The sequence below is a fragment of the Tachypleus tridentatus genome, chromosome 5, assembly GCF_004210375.1.
Source record: "Tachypleus tridentatus isolate NWPU-2018 chromosome 5, ASM421037v1, whole genome shotgun sequence".
NCBI classification, from domain to species: domain Eukaryota; kingdom Metazoa; phylum Arthropoda; class Merostomata; order Xiphosura; family Limulidae; genus Tachypleus; species Tachypleus tridentatus.
Window position 1 is genome coordinate 9,955,348 of NC_134829.1, and position 19,199 is coordinate 9,974,546.

A 19,199-nucleotide genomic window follows, 5' to 3' on the forward strand; every position below is an offset into this window, starting at 1 on the left:
GTGTCTTCACAAAGTTTAACCCACAGAATGGTCTTTGTGCTCCAAGGTATTCTGATAGCTATGTTCTAAGTTGCATACTCCTCAATTGGATGCATTTGCCTCACATTTTAATGCCAGTCTTCCTCCCTTTTGGTTTCTTGTTCCACTTCTTTGGCTTTGACTGTAAATGCATTCAGCTAAGATTGGAAGGAGTCTCCTTTATGGGTACTCATGTAAGTTCTTTCACCTAATCCACCCCATGGCAGGTCTCTCTTATTGTTTGTTTATGGCTTACTCAACTATGGTTTCTGATCCTTCTCCAGAAACAATCTCTGTTATCTCTCTTTCTCTCCTGGTCCCTTCTTCAGCAACCTCATTCGGGGATACTTCAGCCTTATATTTCTGCATTCCAATTTTCACACAAAGCTTTTGTCTGCTCCCTTACAGGAAGTTTGAGACTATCCACATGTGTATCATAATTGTTATCTCAAACTGTCCATTCCTCATCCATGTATATGTATCAAAGTAAGTGGAGAATATTGGAGAAGGTCGAAACGTTGTTCACTCCTCTACGTAAAAAATTTCCTCAACCCAAACGAGCCATTTTTACATATATGTTTCTCTACAAATGGGTTTTCTTGACATCACTGATTCTGTCATTAGTTTGTCTGAAGTGGATTTTACTCTTCCTATATGCAGATATCTGATATTACATGCTTGTTTGACAAGGATGTGTTTTTTTCAATCATTGCAGGCTACTGGGCTACCCTTTCATCTCCTTTTCTTTTTTCCCATTATTGCTGTTTTCCTCTCCATTTATTTCCCTTCCTTCCATATCTTATAATTACACTATGTAACACAAATTTTGTTCCTGGATGGTATGCGTTATTTCTCAATTGCTTATGTTGTAAAAGTACAGAAAATGGCCATTATTCCCTTCAAACTTTGCTTTTATGACCTGGATAATGAAATTTAAAAATTAACCTATTTTCTATGTAAAAACCGGTCAATTTGCACATTTTCATTTACATAAGGTCTGAATGAAACAACATATGAATAAAGATTTACATGTATTTATACTAAAATTATACAGAATGAATAGAACAAAAATGTTTAGAAGTAAGTAGTTTTTCAAGATTTGCAACTGTAATGTAAATCACTTTCATGTATCAGCCCCCAAATACAGTCTCTCATCATGTTTTTGTTATATGCTCCTTGGTTGCGACTTTCAAAGTCCAGTATCTCTTGGTGGAAGTGCTCTCTTTACTCCTCTGAGTGTGCTCCCATGTTCTTCTTGAATTTATCAAGATGAGGATTCAGGATATGGACTTTCAGGGACATCCTGCAGCTTATTGTTCCGTAGTTCTTCACCAGAACCTCAACCAATTCCACATGATTTTCAGCCTTGTAATTACCCCAGAAGCCTTGAACCACTGTGATAAAGCTACCCCAAAGCCTTTTTTCCCTTCCTACTGATCTTCTTGGGGAATTCTGTGCACTCCAGGATCTTCTTTATTTGTGGTCCAAGGAAGACATCAGCTTTGACCTTTGCCTCAGACAGCTTAGGGAATAAGTCTCGAAGGTACTTGAAGGCTGCATACTGCTTATCAAGATCTGTGACAAATTGTTTCATAAGACCCAATTTTATGTGCAGTGGTAGGAACAACACCTTCTGGAGGTCCACTAGTAGCTCACACTTGAAATTGTGCCTCCCCACAGAGGACTCGGTCTGTTGTAGCCAGTGCTTCCTGTTGTAGTGCGCTGCAGCGTCCCTGCTGTCCCAAAGGCAAAGATAACAGAGAAACTTGGTAAAGCTTCTTTTGAGACCCATCAGGAATGCCACCATTTTGAAGTCTCCGATAACCTCCCAGCCATACTCATCATACTTCAAGGTTTCTAGCAAGGTCTTGATGCTGTTGTATTCCTCATTGAGGTGCACCGAAAGATATTTAAATTTTAAGAGGTCTAAAATTTGTATAATATAAAATCTCACTATTCAAGAAACCAAAAATTGTCTATCTTAACCTCTAGAGTTTTTTTACGGTGCTCGCAGGGTTTGTCATGATCCCTGACAACCATGCCGAAATATGTCTTATAGGCTCTACACAATATAGTGGATTCTGTCACAGAGTACTTTTTTGGTCTTGTCTTGATAAATTGGCCACATACGTAGCAGAATGCTTGCAGCTTCTTGATGCCACCTTTGATAAAATCAGATAGGTCTGTGTGTTCACTTAGGCAGCTAGAACTAAACTGAAATGGTGAGTGGTGAGCTCTTGTAAATATATTACGTAATATGGAAAGTTCTAGAAAATTCTAAAAGGTTCTTAAAAATTCTTGTAAGTTCTACAACATTCTAGAAAGTTCTTGAAAATTATTGTAAGTTCAAGAAAATTCTCTCTCAGCTACTCAGCACTGGATCTACCTGGAATGTTCTGGAAAATGGGTATATTTGAAAATTTCATAACCCAGGTCACAAAAGCAAAGTTTGAATAGAAAAATGGGTCTTTTCCATTTACTTTAGGCAGAAGCAATTGGGAAATAACACTTTCTGCCCAGGAACAAGAAAAAGTAAAAATTTTGTTACATAATGTTATTTCTGCTCTTATATGTCTGTGCTTTACAGTGTTATGTGTTGCACACACCACTTTTCCATTGTTGTTCCTCTTTATTTATTCATTGGAATTCATCCATTTCTTGTGATATTTCTTGCATCACCTTTTGTGGCTGGGCTTATCAGGTTATCTGTATTGCATATTCCTCCATTTCTTCTCAGTCTCACTCATTTTATTGTGTATCTGTCACCTTTCAATGTATTTGATGGGTCATATTCATCACTCTTTGATGGAGATTTTCCATTCCAGAATGTGAACCACTTTCTATACATTAGTGTCACACTATTTGCAGCATCTGGTATTTTTCTGCCCAGCTGAATATCATCTTCCCCACAGGGTTATTCTTCATATGACAAGTACAAAGCTGAGTGGGTAAGTTACTTTTTTTTTTTCCAGGAGCCTACATAATATATTATTGATTCCATTCCATGATGAGTGGTACCTGTCCAGATATACTGATACTTGCTTGAAATCTGCACCATGAAATCTTTAAGGTCTGTCATGCTCACTGTTGAGATGTTTCCCAAGATTTGTTGCACATTCTTTCTTGTAGTATGTTGTGTTGTAAATATGTTTTTTCTGGACTGTATGCTCATGGATTAACACAAGTTAAGTAGAAAGGAGATTACTGCTCATCTCTAATGTTCCTTAGATTGCTGGAATTGGGATTTCTCTGCTTTTCTGAATAGGGTTTTGTGGTCATTAATTGCACTTTCTTTGGTGATGCATTCCTCCAGACTATCCAGTTAATTTCTTCTCCCCCCTCTTTCCTTACCACTTCCCAGCTTCTAGCTGGTGGGGAGAAAGATCATGGAGGAATTCTCTTGAGTTGCAAAATTCCACTCAGTTGAGAGTAGGGTGGAGTTGTTCTATCTTTGTAGAAGACATGACTATCTTCCTTCTTTAGGTGTAATATTTTATTCAAGATGCCACTGTTGTGGATTAACTTTTTCCAGCTATTTTGCAGTTTGTATCTCCATCTGAGAAACCCTCCTTTCTACTGCTGCCTGAATGTTAGCTCCTGGGCAACTGGTTTTGGTTGGAACTGAACTAGTCAATATAAGTTCTTACATGTGAGTGGGTTGGAAACTTATTCCCATCATGGACTTGGTGTTACATTCTCAATGCTGATTAAATTTGGACTGGAATTTACCATTAACATTGCATTTCCAACTTCATGATGTCACCTGGATGTATATTCCTGGGTTTTATTGTTCCAGTTTGAGTTGAATGTGCAACACATGTTGGTTTAGACTCTCACCATGGAAGCTCTTTCCGTATGGTTTCTATACCTACCTCTGAGGTGAATGGTTGAGAAGCCTTCTCCTGCTAGGAAGAGGTGAATTTCCTCCCAGTGCCACTGGTATGGACAGGATTTGACCTCCTGATTATGATTCAATACACTCTAGCCACTCTGCATTCATTCCTCTCTCTTTTGGATTTGGGATGGATCACTTGTTCTCCCCTTTGATTACAACACAACACCAGTTGGCTCCACTGAGGTGAAAAGTATACCTGGTTCAGATGTGACACAGTCCCATGGGTGTATTTTCTTTACATAGAGGTGAGACACTCACACTCCATGAGAGCTCTTCAGACACTTTTGAAGGGTGCTTATCTTGGTAATTTTACAGTTTTACACTGGTCCCTCCCCCTGATCAGTGTGAGATTCTAGCTGTAACTATGAGGAGAGGTAAGTAATTGTATCAGAAGTTAATATGCAGGCTTAAACACTGCTAAGTGGAAGTTCAAGGCTAGTGGCGAGAAAAAAATATGCACACTAGAGGACAGTCAAATTGAAAATAGCTGTAACTGTGAAAAAAAGGTGTGTATTGGAAATATAATTTCAGTGTAGGAGAATATTAATTTAATTTAACTTATATCACTTTTCGGGAATGTAGAAATGTTGCCTAAGAAATATTTATCCAACTTGTGAACCATGTTTGTTACTTCATTTATCTTGAAAATTTTGATTCTTCATTACTAGTATGAGAACAGTTCAAATATGTATATCCATACTTTCAAGAAGGTACAAAAAAGTGTTTTCTTTAATAATGTTTCACCAGCCTTCTAAAGAAATTTTCAAACAAAAAGAAGAATTCTTAACTCATAAAAAGACTTTTCAGTACAAAATAAAATATTAACATAAGAAACAAAATGGATATAAAGAATCTAAAGGTTTACTTCATTAGCTTTTGATTTTCATCCCTATTAAAAACAAATAAAGTAAAGAAGGTCAACAAATTTGATGTTTAATCTTTGTCTTTCATGTCATATATGTCTATTGCTCTACATTTTATAATGTACTGTTGTGGATTAGTTTGGGTTTTATTTTTTTATTAGTTTTGCTTATATTTATTTTATTTAATATTTTTAAAATTTTGTCCACTATAAATAGCTTTATTTAGTAAAAAAAATAAACACAATATATGTCATACTGTAAGATTGAGAAAAGAAAGATAATTAGAACATGTAGTAAAGGAATGCTGCTAACAAGTGAATACAAGTATGATTTTGTTCTTTAATTTTCTGATGATTTGTTTTTCATAATTTAATTAAGTTTTTGCAAAAAAAAAAATAATTTATGCATACTTCAGTTTAGTTTCATGTATTTATACAGAATCATTCACAAACGAATTATCATCAGCCAATGATACTCAATTCAGTGTTGAATTAGAATCGGAAAAACAGTATTATGAAAATCAAATGGAAACTGGAAGTTTTGCTTCTGTGGATGTTGAAGGAGAAGATGTATCAGAGTATTCTAATATTACTATTAGTGGCTGTACTGATGGAAGACTGTCACCATTTGTGGCTCCTGGTAAGTAACTTTTTGTATTGGCAGTTACCTTATGCTTAATACAGATGTATTATATTTTTCAGTTTAAACTTTTCTAGGTCATGTTCCATTGTGTTCTTTTTCACCTTTTGTTTCTTTACTGTTTGTCATTATTATTCATTGAACAAAGCATGAACAATTTTGCTCTCATTTTTTTACTGTCAAAAATTCTGTTTGCTGGAAAGAAAAATATGAAATATTTTGTTATGACTTCTTCAGTTCACACAGTATTTATGACACAATAGAACATGATATGAGAAATAAATGTGCTTATACTGTGTTTATTAAAACCAAACTTCAGTCTGTTTAAAGTCCATAGGATATGTTTTATAAGCATAGTCATTTTACCTGTATCTAATGACACAACTTCATTTCTTGCTTGTTCCCTGTTGTTGGTGTTCCTGGATGTTAAAATTTTATTGCTTTAATGTATGAACTAATGTAGATTTCTTTCATAGTACATGATCATGAAAAAACCTTCCAAGATCAATTTGTTTACTATAAAGCATAAACACAATGTACAATATTTATTCAGTGTTACGAGCTGGTAGTAGATCGTTGTAATTTTTCTACATTTGGCCAGATTTTTCATTTGCAAATTTAAGAACTTTTAGTTAGAGTAAGTTTAATTTTGAAAATGAAAAGTTTTGAAGTCTAATGAATTATCATAGGATATCAGTAATATATATATATATATATATATTTTTTTTTTTGTTCTGTATGAACATACATTAGTTATCTATATGGGTTGACCAGATATTAAGCTTGCCAAAATGTGCATAAATATAAGGTTTAGGCTACAATATGCTACTGTACAGTCTTTATATTTTCTACTGTGACAATAGATCCTATAATATGGTTAATTCTTAAACTTATGGCTATATACCCAAGTAGCATCTTGTGTAATCAAGAGAATGAAGCAAAACTAGCTTTCAGGTTTCTTTTGAAATAAATGAATTAAAACATAGGTAATATAAGTTTAAGTATTAATCTGATTTCATTGGCAAACATTGATAATAAATAGCTTAGTTAAATTTTGAATGTAACCAGGTAAAATATTGTGACATGCTCAGAAAATGGTGCTCGTAAGTGAGGAGTTAACAGTAACTACATAGGTTGCTGGTAATGTTACCTTGTGTTAGTGCTAGGCACTCATTATTTTGCTAGTTGTGATTAATGTCACAAACTTTTGAGTAGGGGGGACATTCTTAGCTTTCATTAATTATTCATTAATTATTAATTATTCAATTATTCATTAATTAATTAATAATTAATTCATGTAATAGAAGTTCGGTAAAATTTTGAATGCAAGTGAACAAATGCAATGACATGGCCTTTGACCTGTGAGCCATCTGGAGAGGGTTAATGGGTCAATTTATCATAACCTGACCAAATTATATAGTCTATAAAAGAATTTCATTTTATTATTTTATTAGTAAACAATGAAAGCAAACTTTCAAATATAAAAATTTTTTGTAAAAAACAACAACTAATGTATGAAAAGAGAGTAGGTATAAGGTATCTTAGAAATAAGTATCTGTTTTGAAATTTATTTGAAAATAAAGTTTTAATATTAAAATGTATTTTATGGTTGAAAAGTAAAACATAAAAGGATATTCATATTTAATAGAATAGAAATAGTAAACATTTTTTTTTTTATTAAATAAAAGATAAGTCACATGTTATAGTATTAGGGTGCATTATAAATTTGACTGTTACCATAGTATTGTACCTTTTGTCTAATAAGAGAAATTGATTTTCTGATGTGAAAAGAAATATTAGAGAAATCACTCAATTCTACTTTTGAAGTTTTTAACAATAGGTATCATTCAATAAAAACAAAGTAAGAGTTTGGAATTTAACAGCAGAAAAGATGTGAAGGTTGAAGACATGTTTTTTGTAGCCTTCTTTCATGAACAAAAAAATGGGAATTGTTTCACTCATTGAGTTAAGTACTTTTGAATTTATGAATTTCCAAGCATAAACAATAAATTTGTTACTGCTTGCTTTACTTTCCAGAAACTCTTCCTAAAAACTATAAAATCTGATAATTAAATTTAAAATATTTTTTTCTGTTACAGTTATTTGAGATACTTTTTCGGTTTAGTGTTCTTTTGGGAAGATTTCATATATTTTCTCTGTGGCATCTGTTGAAATTGCTTAGATAAAATTTGGTTAGTCTAATCAATACAGTTTAGTTACTGTCACTATGGTTAATTTACAATCATAATAAGTGCAACAGTATTTACATTTGTTTTCATAGTCAGAACAAAATAATACAACTATATTTTACAAGCATTCATGTGTTAGTTAGGATGTGAAATGTAATAAATGGAATTACAGTACATTTGTTTTGATGAAATCTTCTTAAAAAAGAATGTTATCAGTTGCAATACTTTAAATATTCATTTGCTTGTATATTTATTTTATTATGCATCTTTGACCATCATCCATTCCAAATAGGCAAGGTTTTTCTAATTTAATGACTTTTAAAATAAAATATATTTCAGTATAGGAAATAATGGGAAATTTGCAAACACAGATAATTGTTGTGATTGTTTAAGGAGTACCTAGAACTCACTATAATAAAAACAGGTTTGTTAGAATTTGTTTAGTGAGTTACGTATTGTTCTAGTTGAACACTATCTTTTGCTAAATTCACATAAAATTTTTAATGTTTTTTATTTTGGTTGAATAATTCGTATCTTAGTTTACTAGTTATTAGGTACATTTTTTACAGATTTTATTGAAAGTTAGTTGCAATTCCAGGTGTTCACTCTCGAAATAGCCCTAAAAGAAAACCTCCAGCATTAAAGATTGATGATCAGGAATCAATGGAAGGCTGTGATGACTTGGAGGTTGAATGGGAACAAGTTTCTTCTGTTTCACCTTCCCCTTTTGTGAAATTGGAGTTTAATGTAAGTTTTATCAATGCTTTTTTATCAACTTTCTAAATATATAATGCTCTTTGTTTCTATAATATTTTAACACTATATTTCTGATATGGTACATTACCATTCTTCATATAAATACCTATTCTCATTCAGTATTACTCTCTTTATCAAATGTTTCCTAAAACCCACAAGCTTTGAGCTCCCCGTGTACTCTTAAATTCCACATGGTTTAATTGCATCTCGCTTGCAGTCATCATGTGACAACCTTCCATATATAGAAGTAAAACACACCCTTCTGAAGCACAACTTCCTCTAGTCAATTCTGGGCATGGCATAGCCAGGTGGTTAGGATGCTTGATTTTCAGTCAGGGAGTTGCAGGTTTGAATCCCCATCCCATCAAACATACTTGCCTTTCCAGCTGTGGGGGCATTATAATGTGACAGTCAATCCCAGTATTCATTCGTAAAAGAGTTGCCCAAGAATTGATAGTGGGTGGTGATAACTGGATCCCTTCCCTCTAGTCTTTTATTGCTAACTTAGGGATGTTTAGTGCACATAGCCCTCATGTAGCTTTGTGTGAAATTCCGAACAAATCAAGCCATTTGGTTCCACCGAACTATCACTTTTCATTTGGCAGTGCTGTCATCAAGACTTTTTTGTGTGTGTGTGTGCTCTCTGCCTGTGTTTTTTTTTTCTTCTAATTTTGTATGGAGATATTTTCTAATTTTTTTTTCATGAAGCATATGTTGCCACTTTGAAAATGTCATCATTTACTTCCAGCACAATTACCTAAGTTTTGGGTGGTGGTTCATGACTAAAGAATTGTCAGCTTTAATCCCCTTGGAGAATGATAGTTATATCAGTTGACCTTTGTTGTGCCTCAAGTTTAGCAGCCTACACATTTGGGTCTGTTGACTTTGGACAAAAAAATTGTGACTGTTCTGGCTTTTTGAATATTTTGATATTAATATTATTATTTGTAGTTATTTGGTTTCAGTAACGTGTTTTGTTAGATTTGTACTTACTTCTTGTATGGCTAGGATTCTGTAATTAATGTTTCGTGATATCTTTTTGCGCGCTATAGCATTAGTTCAAGCTTAATGTGTCTATAGTTTTAGGCTTACCAGTCATTCATGTTTCTGATAAATCATACAATTAAATTAAATATATTGTTACTTCAACACATCCCATCTACTAAATTTTTATTGTCAATATGCACTTACTCAAATTTTACAATATAACAACTTTTTTATTTTTGTAATTATATTTTATACCTACAATTAATTATGGTTTTGAGGACTCTGGGGCCACAGTCTACTCAACCTTTTCTTTTGCATTCCTTCTCAGATTGTCAAACTTGTTCAGGACATCTATTTTGATAAGTTTCCTCCACTTGATTATGAATTTGCCTTCCCAGTTTTCTACTGCAAAGCCTGTTAGGCTTACCTCAACCCTTTTAAAACATGTTTCACAGTTTTTTTTGTTTGTTTGTTTGTTGTTTTTTGCCTTTGATTTCACTCTTTGTCTAGACATTTTTGTTCACCCTGAGCTTTTTTGTCTTTCTTTTGGAACATGAAGCTGGCATGTCTCGTCCTCCATGGGCTTTGATTCCTTTTGCCTTAGCCTTTTTTATGCTTTTCTGCACTTTGAATCTTTTTTACTTATCTGGAAACAGTATTTTAATTCTATCCCTTTCTTCCCAGCCAAGTTTTCCAGCCTTTGTTTTTGTATAGTGTTTCTCCTAATGGTACTGGGTAATTTAACTTAACTTACACCTCCTTTATGAGGTGTTCTGTCTGTTTCTTGGGATACCTTCCTCCTCCTTACCTCCATGTTGGAGCTATTGCCATTTTTGGCTCTTTCCCTACTAATGTGGTTTCTTTGCTTTTGGGATCTTCAGAGGTAGATCACTGTCTTATACTAAGTTTGTTTCTATTCCACTTCTACATGTGAATAACAGATGACTGTTCTTCCAGTGGTCCCTGTTTGTTTTTTTGTTGTTGTTTTTTTGGGGGGGATATTACTCTTGTGACTTGCATCACATGCAGTATCTGTTTTGGTGTATTTGATTTTTTCTTTTTTTGTTGCTTGTTTGTCTCTTTGGCTATTGCATTCTTTATTCACATTCCTTTTCTGGGACTTCTTGTCATTTACCTCTCCTAAGTCTAAGAGTTCCTCCATTAGTTGTGTATTTTTGTGGAAGATTGGTGTTTTGTGATTGATCAGGAGCACTGAATGGGAAAAGCTATATATGTGAAGGGAAGTATGTATCTATTGGAAATACATTTTCATTATCTGAAAATTATAATTTCTGGCTTATCTTGTGCACCAAGAAAGTCATTTTCAACTTTTTCTTGACTTCTTTGTCTTTACTTCCTCTCTAATAGAGACTATTAGAAGAATAGATACTATTAACTGAGACTTCATATAATTTGGATATCCTAGTTTTTATAATACCCTCTCATAGTTTTTTCTTGCTATTTTTGAGTGTCTGTAATGATCTCTTTGCCAAACCATGTGATCCAGGATGGTAGGGTGAAGAGGTTAGATGCATGATTGATTCACATGCATAAATTTCTGAAATTGAATACTAGTGTCTAATATTAAGGTAGTAGGTAGCTCTTTACTAGCAAATGTTATTCACAGTTTTATTAGTTGCTTCAAAGATAGTCATCACCATTTGTTACATGTCCTTCCACTTTTAATATACATCTGAGATAAACATGAAGATTTGATTCAAGAATAACTCTAAACAACCAACGTGTACTCTTTCATCTTAGTTTCAGTGGATAATCCTTTGGATGAATGGAGTACGACTTTTGATGACTTTGCATTTATTTGATAGCTGTCACACCCCTTACACTTTTTCTCATTATTCTTATCCAAGTGCAATGTTACACATAACTTCATGCAAAAGTTCAATCTCAGTATTTCTGTATGTGTCTTATGCAGCATTTCTAGGGCTTTTAGTCTGCAGGTGTAAGTACTGCTACTTGATTACTCCACAGCATAACTCCATCATATACAGTCAGTTCCCTTTCCTGCATACCATGTAGTTTAAATTTTGGCTCCTTTACTTCAGGTCATCCATTGGCAATGAAGTGGCAAATCTGTGACAACACAGTATCTTACTTCATCTATTTCTTTATTGCATTAGCTGTGATAGGAGAAGTGTGCAGAAAACTGTCAGTATTACATTATCTTGGAATATAGGTGGTTGATTTGTGACTCTTGCTGTGATTGATGACCCATTTTTGTTGTATATTCACATCCATCATATGTAGCAAGCATCAGAGACCATCTTTCTGTTCAATGTGAAGTAACCACCATAATTCCTGTTGCCACATTGAATGAGGTTTGTGGCTTATGACTCTTTAAAATTTTAAAATGTCTCCTAAACAAATGAGCCCAGCATCGCCAGGTTGTTAAGGCACTTGACTCGTAATCTGAGGGTTGTGGGTTTGAATCCCCACTGCACCAAACGTGCTTGTCCTTTCAGCCCTGAGGGCATTATAATGCTATGGTCAATCCCACTATACACTGGTAGAAGAGTAGCCAAAGAGTTGGAGGTGGGTGATGATGGCTAGCTGCCTTCCCTCTAGTCTTACACTGTAAAATTAGGGATGGCTTGTGCAGATAGCCCTCATATATCTTTGTGCGAAATTCAAAACAAACCAAACCTAAACGAATAGGAGTAAAATTTTCTAATCCTTAACACAACTATCAGATTTTCTTTTTTTTCCAAGCTGAGAGTAATTTTTTCAGCAATAGGTAATGTTTAAGAGAAAAACATGAATTTTTTCAAACCCATATGGCATTCTATGAGATAACACAACACCAGTACTATGAAAAAAGACATCAGAAGTGAAAATGGTATTTATTAAAACTTGTAAATAATTGTAAATGCTTGTAAATAATTCAGTAACTGCTTAGATGTTATATATTCTTAAAGCTTCTATCTATTTTGGCCTCCAGTGGTGTATTTTTTTGTTTTAATATACTAAATTGTTGCCAAAATAATTGATAAAATAGGTAGAAAATATACACAGCAAAATTAGAGTCCCAAATATAACTTCAACTCAGTCACGCAACTTGGATCTATAATTCAAATAGTCTTAATTCACTGGCTTAAAAGATACCTTTATCTTTCCTTGTCCTAAAGCCAGTTACAAATATTTTTTTAAGAAATTGCTATAAACTTCTCAAATGTTCTTCTGCTGTTTTTTCTGTAATTAGAATGCCATCTATATAACAACATGCGTGTAGAATTCCCTGCTATAGACTATACACACCTGTTTGAAAAACTAGAAGAGAAGAACTCCCAAATTCAAAGTCCCTTCTAAGAACACAGATCAGTGAGTAATTGTGGTTGTGAACACTTTGGATTTCTCGTCCAGTAATAATTGAAGGTAAGCATCACAGATAACATGAGGGTTTTTTGAGGGATTGTGTCTCCCTGATTATGTCCACATTGGCACGTTTATTTCCCATCCAGCTTTCCAGCCCTTACCTGTTTCTACTTCGTGTTTCCTCATCTTATTGTTTTATATGATGCAGATGGACACATCGCCAACAGTACCAGTGAGAGCTTACTTGACCAATTTTATTTCCCTTTGAGCAACTTTCATCAGTGATTTGTGGATTATTTGAGTATTATCCAAGGGACTTGTCATCAGTTTTCTTTCCTTTCCTTCTTTATCTCGGACACCTATTTCCTTTCTGTTGTTTCAGGATCTTACCATCAGTTAACATCTGTATGAGGCAGTACAAGATATTCTCTTCCTGCAGGCTATTGAACCTGTCAGTCATCCTTCTCCAGGTTTCTATTCCAGATTATTTATGATTCAAGAAAACTGGGGACTGATGGCCTGTGATTAATATGTTCAGCCTCAATCTGCTTTTAGGTTCTATCTCAATTTATCATGGAATCTTTTCTTACTTTTAGATGGACTTTTTCTATGGGTTTGTGGATGACAAAGGTAGATGTTGCAAATGCTTACCTGCATGTACTGATGAGATTAATCAGTCAAGATGATATCTTTGTTTTGTTCATTACAGGGTATTTTACCAATTTCATGTCCTGTTCTTCAGGTTGGCTTTGGCTCTGTATGAATTTTGTCAGGTGGTTAAGGCTTTCACCTAACATTTGCATGTTTAAAGGTTGTTCTTTCATCATTACGTGGACAACTGCCTTCTGTTAGCTCATTTAAAACAGAAGTGTACCCACTTCTGTTTTAAATGCTGTTCATGGAGGCATCTTATGTAGGTTGGTTAACCAAATTAAAGAAGTGATTCTTTGTAACTTCCCAGTAGCATGCCCATTTTGGGTGTCATTTTCAACATCTATTTGGTCAGCCCTAACTTTCTTCTATTCATCTTCATTTAATGTAATTTTCAGTTCTCTATGCCCTTATTGCACTCTTTCTTACAGCTTACAGTGTTCTATCATGGCTGGGGATTTGGTCTACCATGGAAGCCCTTATCTCCTTGGGTTGAGAGCATACGGAGTCTCTTGAGTGGACTCCTCATGACCAATGGAATCTTGTACAGGATCCATTGGAAGCTCTTATTTCCCTTTCTACTTATCTTGTAGACAATTCTCATTGGTGATTGGACAAGGCTAACATGTCAGAGGTGTTTTGCTTCCTTCCTCTTGTTTGAATTTACATATCTTCATGGATGCTCCCCTAAGGGCTATGAGTCAATCAGCTGGAACCTACAAGTTGATGGTTTTCAGCTTAAAGATCTTATCATACCAACATTCTGATTGTACATCATACGTACTGTGGGTCATTTTCTTCAATTTGTCAAGAATAATCTGGTCATGATCCATTTCAACAATTTGACAGTGGTGAACTATCTCAACCATCAAAGCTACACCCATTCTTCTTCCTTTTTTGGTTGGACCTTGAATCTCTTTTTCTTTTTTCTTGAGAGGGGACACATGCTCAATATTCATATCAGTGCATACCATGCTCCAAGTTGATTCAACCTTGTTGCAGATCATCTTTCTTGTCCTAAAAAATGTATTTGATGGAGTTCTCTATTAATTCTCTTTCTTTTTTTCCAGTGCTTATGTCTTCAGTGGGGAACTCTTCACTTGGATATGTTTGCCACAACCCTCAGTGCCAAATTACATCTATTTTGGTCTCTGTATGTACAGTTACGACAGAAAGTGTTTGTACCCCTGCGTCCCGAGTGGTTTTTTGCTCATAACTTAAAAATTATCATGAGTAGGCTAATAGAAGTATAATATATTATGAATATTATAATAACACACATCTACATAGATTGTTATGTAAATTAAATAACAAATAACCTTTATAAACAAATAACCAAAAATAGGAGGAGCAGAAAGTGTTCGTACAGTTCAGAACATATGAAAAAACTGATATTCCCATAAACCTTTTGTTTAGTTTGGCAAATAAACTACATTATATCATTCCAGAACTAGACACTGGGTTAATAATTATTGGAATTTAGCCAGCAAAACATTCACTTCCGGCAATTTAGTGCCATCTCCGTCATTATCTGCTTGGTCATCATGGTGAACAGGAAGCAACTGTCTAGTGATTTAAAAAACAATTATTGTAAAATACAAGTCTCGTGTGTCTTTCCGGTATTGCTACACAACTTAATGTGCCGAAGTCTACTATTCAAAGCATAATTGCCAAGTTTAAGCTCACAGTATCAACTGCTAACCTCCCTCGTTCCGGACGCACCACCAAAATTTCAGAGAGAACTAAGAGGAAGTCAGAGAAGTTAGTAGGAACACTCGTTTAAAACGTAATGACATACAGAAACTGGTAAGGGAAACTGGGGTTGAAGTAAGCACCTCTACAGTTACAAACATGTTACACTCTTCTGGGTTCAAAGCATGCCGTCCTCATAGAACTCCATTCATTTAGAAGCACAATTGAGGTATGCAAGAAAGCGTGTAGATAAACTCTTTACCTATTGGAAGAGTATTCTTTGGTCAGACGAGACTAAAATCGGGCGTTTCGGCCACAGTGATGTTAGAGATATTTTTCGTAAGAAGGGGGAACAAAATCTTCCAAAGAACACCGTCCCTACAGTAAACACGGAGGTGGATCGACTCATGAAAAAAGAAGAGTACGCTGGTATATTAGGCACTTATATCAAGAATGATGCTCAGAACTAGCGGCTTGGGCATCGTTGGATCTTTCAGCACGACAACGACCCTAAGCACATATCAAAATATGTGCAATCCTAGTTGCAGAGGAACCATATAAGTATTATGGAGTGGCCATCGCAGTCACCCAATCTCAACCCAATTGAAAACCTTTGCCATGAGTTGAAGACCATGGTTCATCAGCACCATCCAAAAAAGTTGCAAGAGTTGGAGGCCTTCTGTAAAGAAGATTGGAAGAAAATACCAGTTGAGTACTGTCAAACGATCATGGAGGGCTATGAGGAGAGATTGCGTCAAGTAATTCACCTGAAATGCTACACAACTGACCATTAAAGTAGACATATGAACACTTTCTGCCCCTCCTATGTTTGGTTATTTTTTTATAAACAGTGTATTTGTCGTTCAATTTACATAAAAATTTATGTGGACGTGTGTTGGTATGATATGTATAATATACTACACTTTCATTATCCTAATATTGATACTTTTTAAGTTATGAGGAAAAACTTACTCATGACGCAGGGGTACGAACACTTTCTATCGTAACTGTGTGTTTATCCTCCCATCCATCTTCTTCACAGGGTGCTCTTGATCATCTGCACCACACCATGTCAAGTTCTTCTGATTGCTGTATACTAACTGGTACAACTGTGATTCCTTTGTCTGCTCCAACATCAACCTGCTGTCTGTATTACCGCTTCCTCAATCATTTTTGTGTCAACTTCAATCACTTTCATTTCATTTAGTTTTTCACATCCTCCTCCCTCACATCTGGTTTTTATCTGATCTCTGAAAAAAGATCTGGTTTGTACCAGCTGACCACTTTTTTTTTTAGCTTGTTGCACTTATCCTTCTGCTTAGGATATTTATTGGCATAAGAATAATGTTTTCTGTCATTGGTCTATGGGTCAGGAGTTTTTTCCCTGATAGATTCACTGTTTTGCACATTACAGACTTCTTCACTTGGCTGTTTGATCAGGGGTCTTCTTTTTTCTCATTCACAGGTTTTAAGGCTGTCTGAGCCCACACTTTTAATTTTTGTGAGTACTGTAAAGTTTTTGCCTCTTCTACCAGTTCTTTTTTGTTGTGTTCTTTCTGGGTTGATTGTCCACCTCAGCATGGGATGTTAATGTTGTTCTTCACTGCCTCACTTTGCCTCTGTTTGAGTCTTTGTCCTTGTGCTTGATTTCTTACTTATTGTTTAAGTCTAGAAGGAGTCACATGCATCAGTAGAGTGTATCACACTCTTATTGGTGAAGGTTTGTTGCATGATGTTTTACATGTGAGAAACATTTGAACCTGTTGATTGTAAGATACATATGAACTCTAGGCTTCTGGCACATGCAAAAAACTTTTATAAATATAGAGGGCAACACCAAACAAGAATAGCTATTTATGTGAGAGGAGGTAAGTACCTATCAGAAATATATTTTCAGTATAGGAAAACTATAACATTAGCCAAGGCTTAAAAACTTTAGTATCTGAATCAACATGTATTTTTCCAACTATGTTTTTTATTATCCCAAATCCTCCTTGAAACACATCTCTGTACCATACTAGTATGGGAATATGAGATACTGGTGTCTTAGATAATATTTCTTTCCATTTCAATTTAAAACCTTGCAGCCAATCACAGCCAATCAGATTTGGATCATCCCCTTCAACAACCATGAGAATTGCTCGACTTCTTCTTGTGTACTCGTATGTATCCATGGATCTTGATCTGCTTAGAAGTTTTTATTGCAGGGAAGATTAAACTGATGATGATTTTGTTGTAGGTTTTAGAACTTAGTATTGAAACTGATGCTCTATTATATATGTGCATTTAAACAGATCTTATATTAATCATAAAATCTGCAATCAGTGGCTGTAATTTACCTAAATCATGCAGATATGCCAGTTATATTATTTTTTGCTTATATTTTTATTTTATACTATGTTTCATAAACACAAGATTTTTTTCAGTTTATTTTTGTAATAATTGCTTCTTTATGTTTCATTGTGTCCTCTGTTGCAACAGTAGTAACAATTAATTTCTTTGGCAGATGAGTGAGAAGTATCAAAACAGCAAAGACAGGTTTGGTGTTTACCTTTAAAGATTTCATTGCCTTTCTGTTTGTTATCAGGTTTACTGATATGTTAGTATGCCACTCTGTTTACCTGGAAGTTTCTTGTGAATGTTTTCACCATCTTTTCCCTTCCTTATGTAACAGGTGTGACTATCAGAATCAATACAGTATCAATACATACTTTTTCACTAGCTTTATTTTCTCTCTGTAAGCTATGTTCATAACTGTTTGAGAATGCAAGATAGGTTCTGATAACAACCTCTGCTAGATTTTATCATCTTGTGCACTAAACACAAGTCTGTCATGGAGCATTTACTCTGAAGTTTCCCCAAAATTCACAATAGTTGTCTAAGTATCTCAATTCAGCTGCAAAATCAGAAATTGGGTGGCCTGATTTTTTAAAATAAGGGTTGTATTTAAACCTTTGAAGGATTAATGAAGACTGGATGGAAATGGCCTTGAATAAAATCACAAAACTTTGTTTATATTTTATCTGATGCCTCCTCATGGGGTGGTAAGCTACATGTTAGACCTTAAGTTTTTGGAATACTAAACACTAATTAGTATTACACATTGCAATCCAATATTCACAAGGTCATTAGCAATAAAATGTGCAGTAGGCAATCACTGTTTTCAGCTTGGTCTTTTTTGTCCACATTTTTCTCGTGTATTTTATCAAATTCTACTTTTATTCAATAAAACATTAACCAGTAAGAAAGCTCGGTTATTTGCCTGATGTAAAATTTTATAATTCATTTTTCATCTTAAAATTCATCTCTGTATTACATTTGCTATGTTTTCCCCCCATATCTTCCAACCACTAAAATTGACTGAGGTTCATACAATATAGTAACTTAAATGTATATAGTAATAGAATCAAAATTATATCAATTTGAGCAAACAGAAAAGAATGGTTGTGAGAAATTAAATTGAGAAGATCTGGTTTTGGATACTAACAACTAGAGTGCTGGTAAAGTAACAATCTAAAACAAATTTAGATTATTGAAAAAAATAAGTTTTATCATTACTAATGCAAATAGATTGAAACCTAATCTTTAACATTTTTATTAGAAATTAAAGCAATGGAAAGTCAAATCTTTACCTAAAGTAAGATGGAGTTTTACCATGTGCAGGAAACAAATTACAAGTTTTGCACGAGAGTTTTCGTAGGACATCTGTTTTAAATGTTATCTTGTAATTTTTTGCAGTTATATAACCTTTTGTCTATGGGCATATGCATTGCATGTACTGTATAACCACCAAAATAACCATGAGATTAGTCATACTGTAACTTTTGACAATGTTTACAAATCTTTGTGAAATTTCACACACTATCAGAAACGTTTATGAGGCTTTTGTACACAAAATATTAGATTGTTTTAATTACCTATTATAATTAAAGATTTGCTCAAGAGTTTTCTGCCTTTGGAATGTTGACTACAAGATGCAAAGTGATTCTGATTGTAAGATTGAAGTACTTTTCTAAATCAAAAAGTCATTAGACTCCATTTGCATAATCTCTAAAACCTCCTAAGTAAATATCAAATGCTTTTTTAAAAAACTTTGTATTTTATTCATTATTTCTTCTACTGTAGCTCTAGATGGGATTGGTCAATTTGACCAACCTTGTAACAACCATAAAAAATAGA

General features: G+C 34.3%; 1 protein-coding gene across 9 annotated transcripts in view; it reads left to right on the forward strand.

The window, feature by feature from the left end:
• htt (huntingtin) overlaps positions 1–19,199 on the forward strand; it is a 303,204-nt gene that overhangs the window by 59,353 nt on the left and 224,652 nt on the right. For all 9 annotated transcript variants that reach the window (XR_013028209.1, XR_013028210.1, XM_076501072.1 and 6 more), the window contains 2 exons: positions 5,215–5,415; positions 8,203–8,351. Coding sequence is in view for 7 of the 9 variants with exons in the window: in XM_076501072.1 (XP_076357187.1) it covers positions 5,215–5,415; positions 8,203–8,351 (350 nt within the window). In the remaining 2 variants the exon portion in view is untranslated. The remainder of the gene's footprint in view (positions 1–5,214; positions 5,416–8,202; positions 8,352–19,199) is intronic.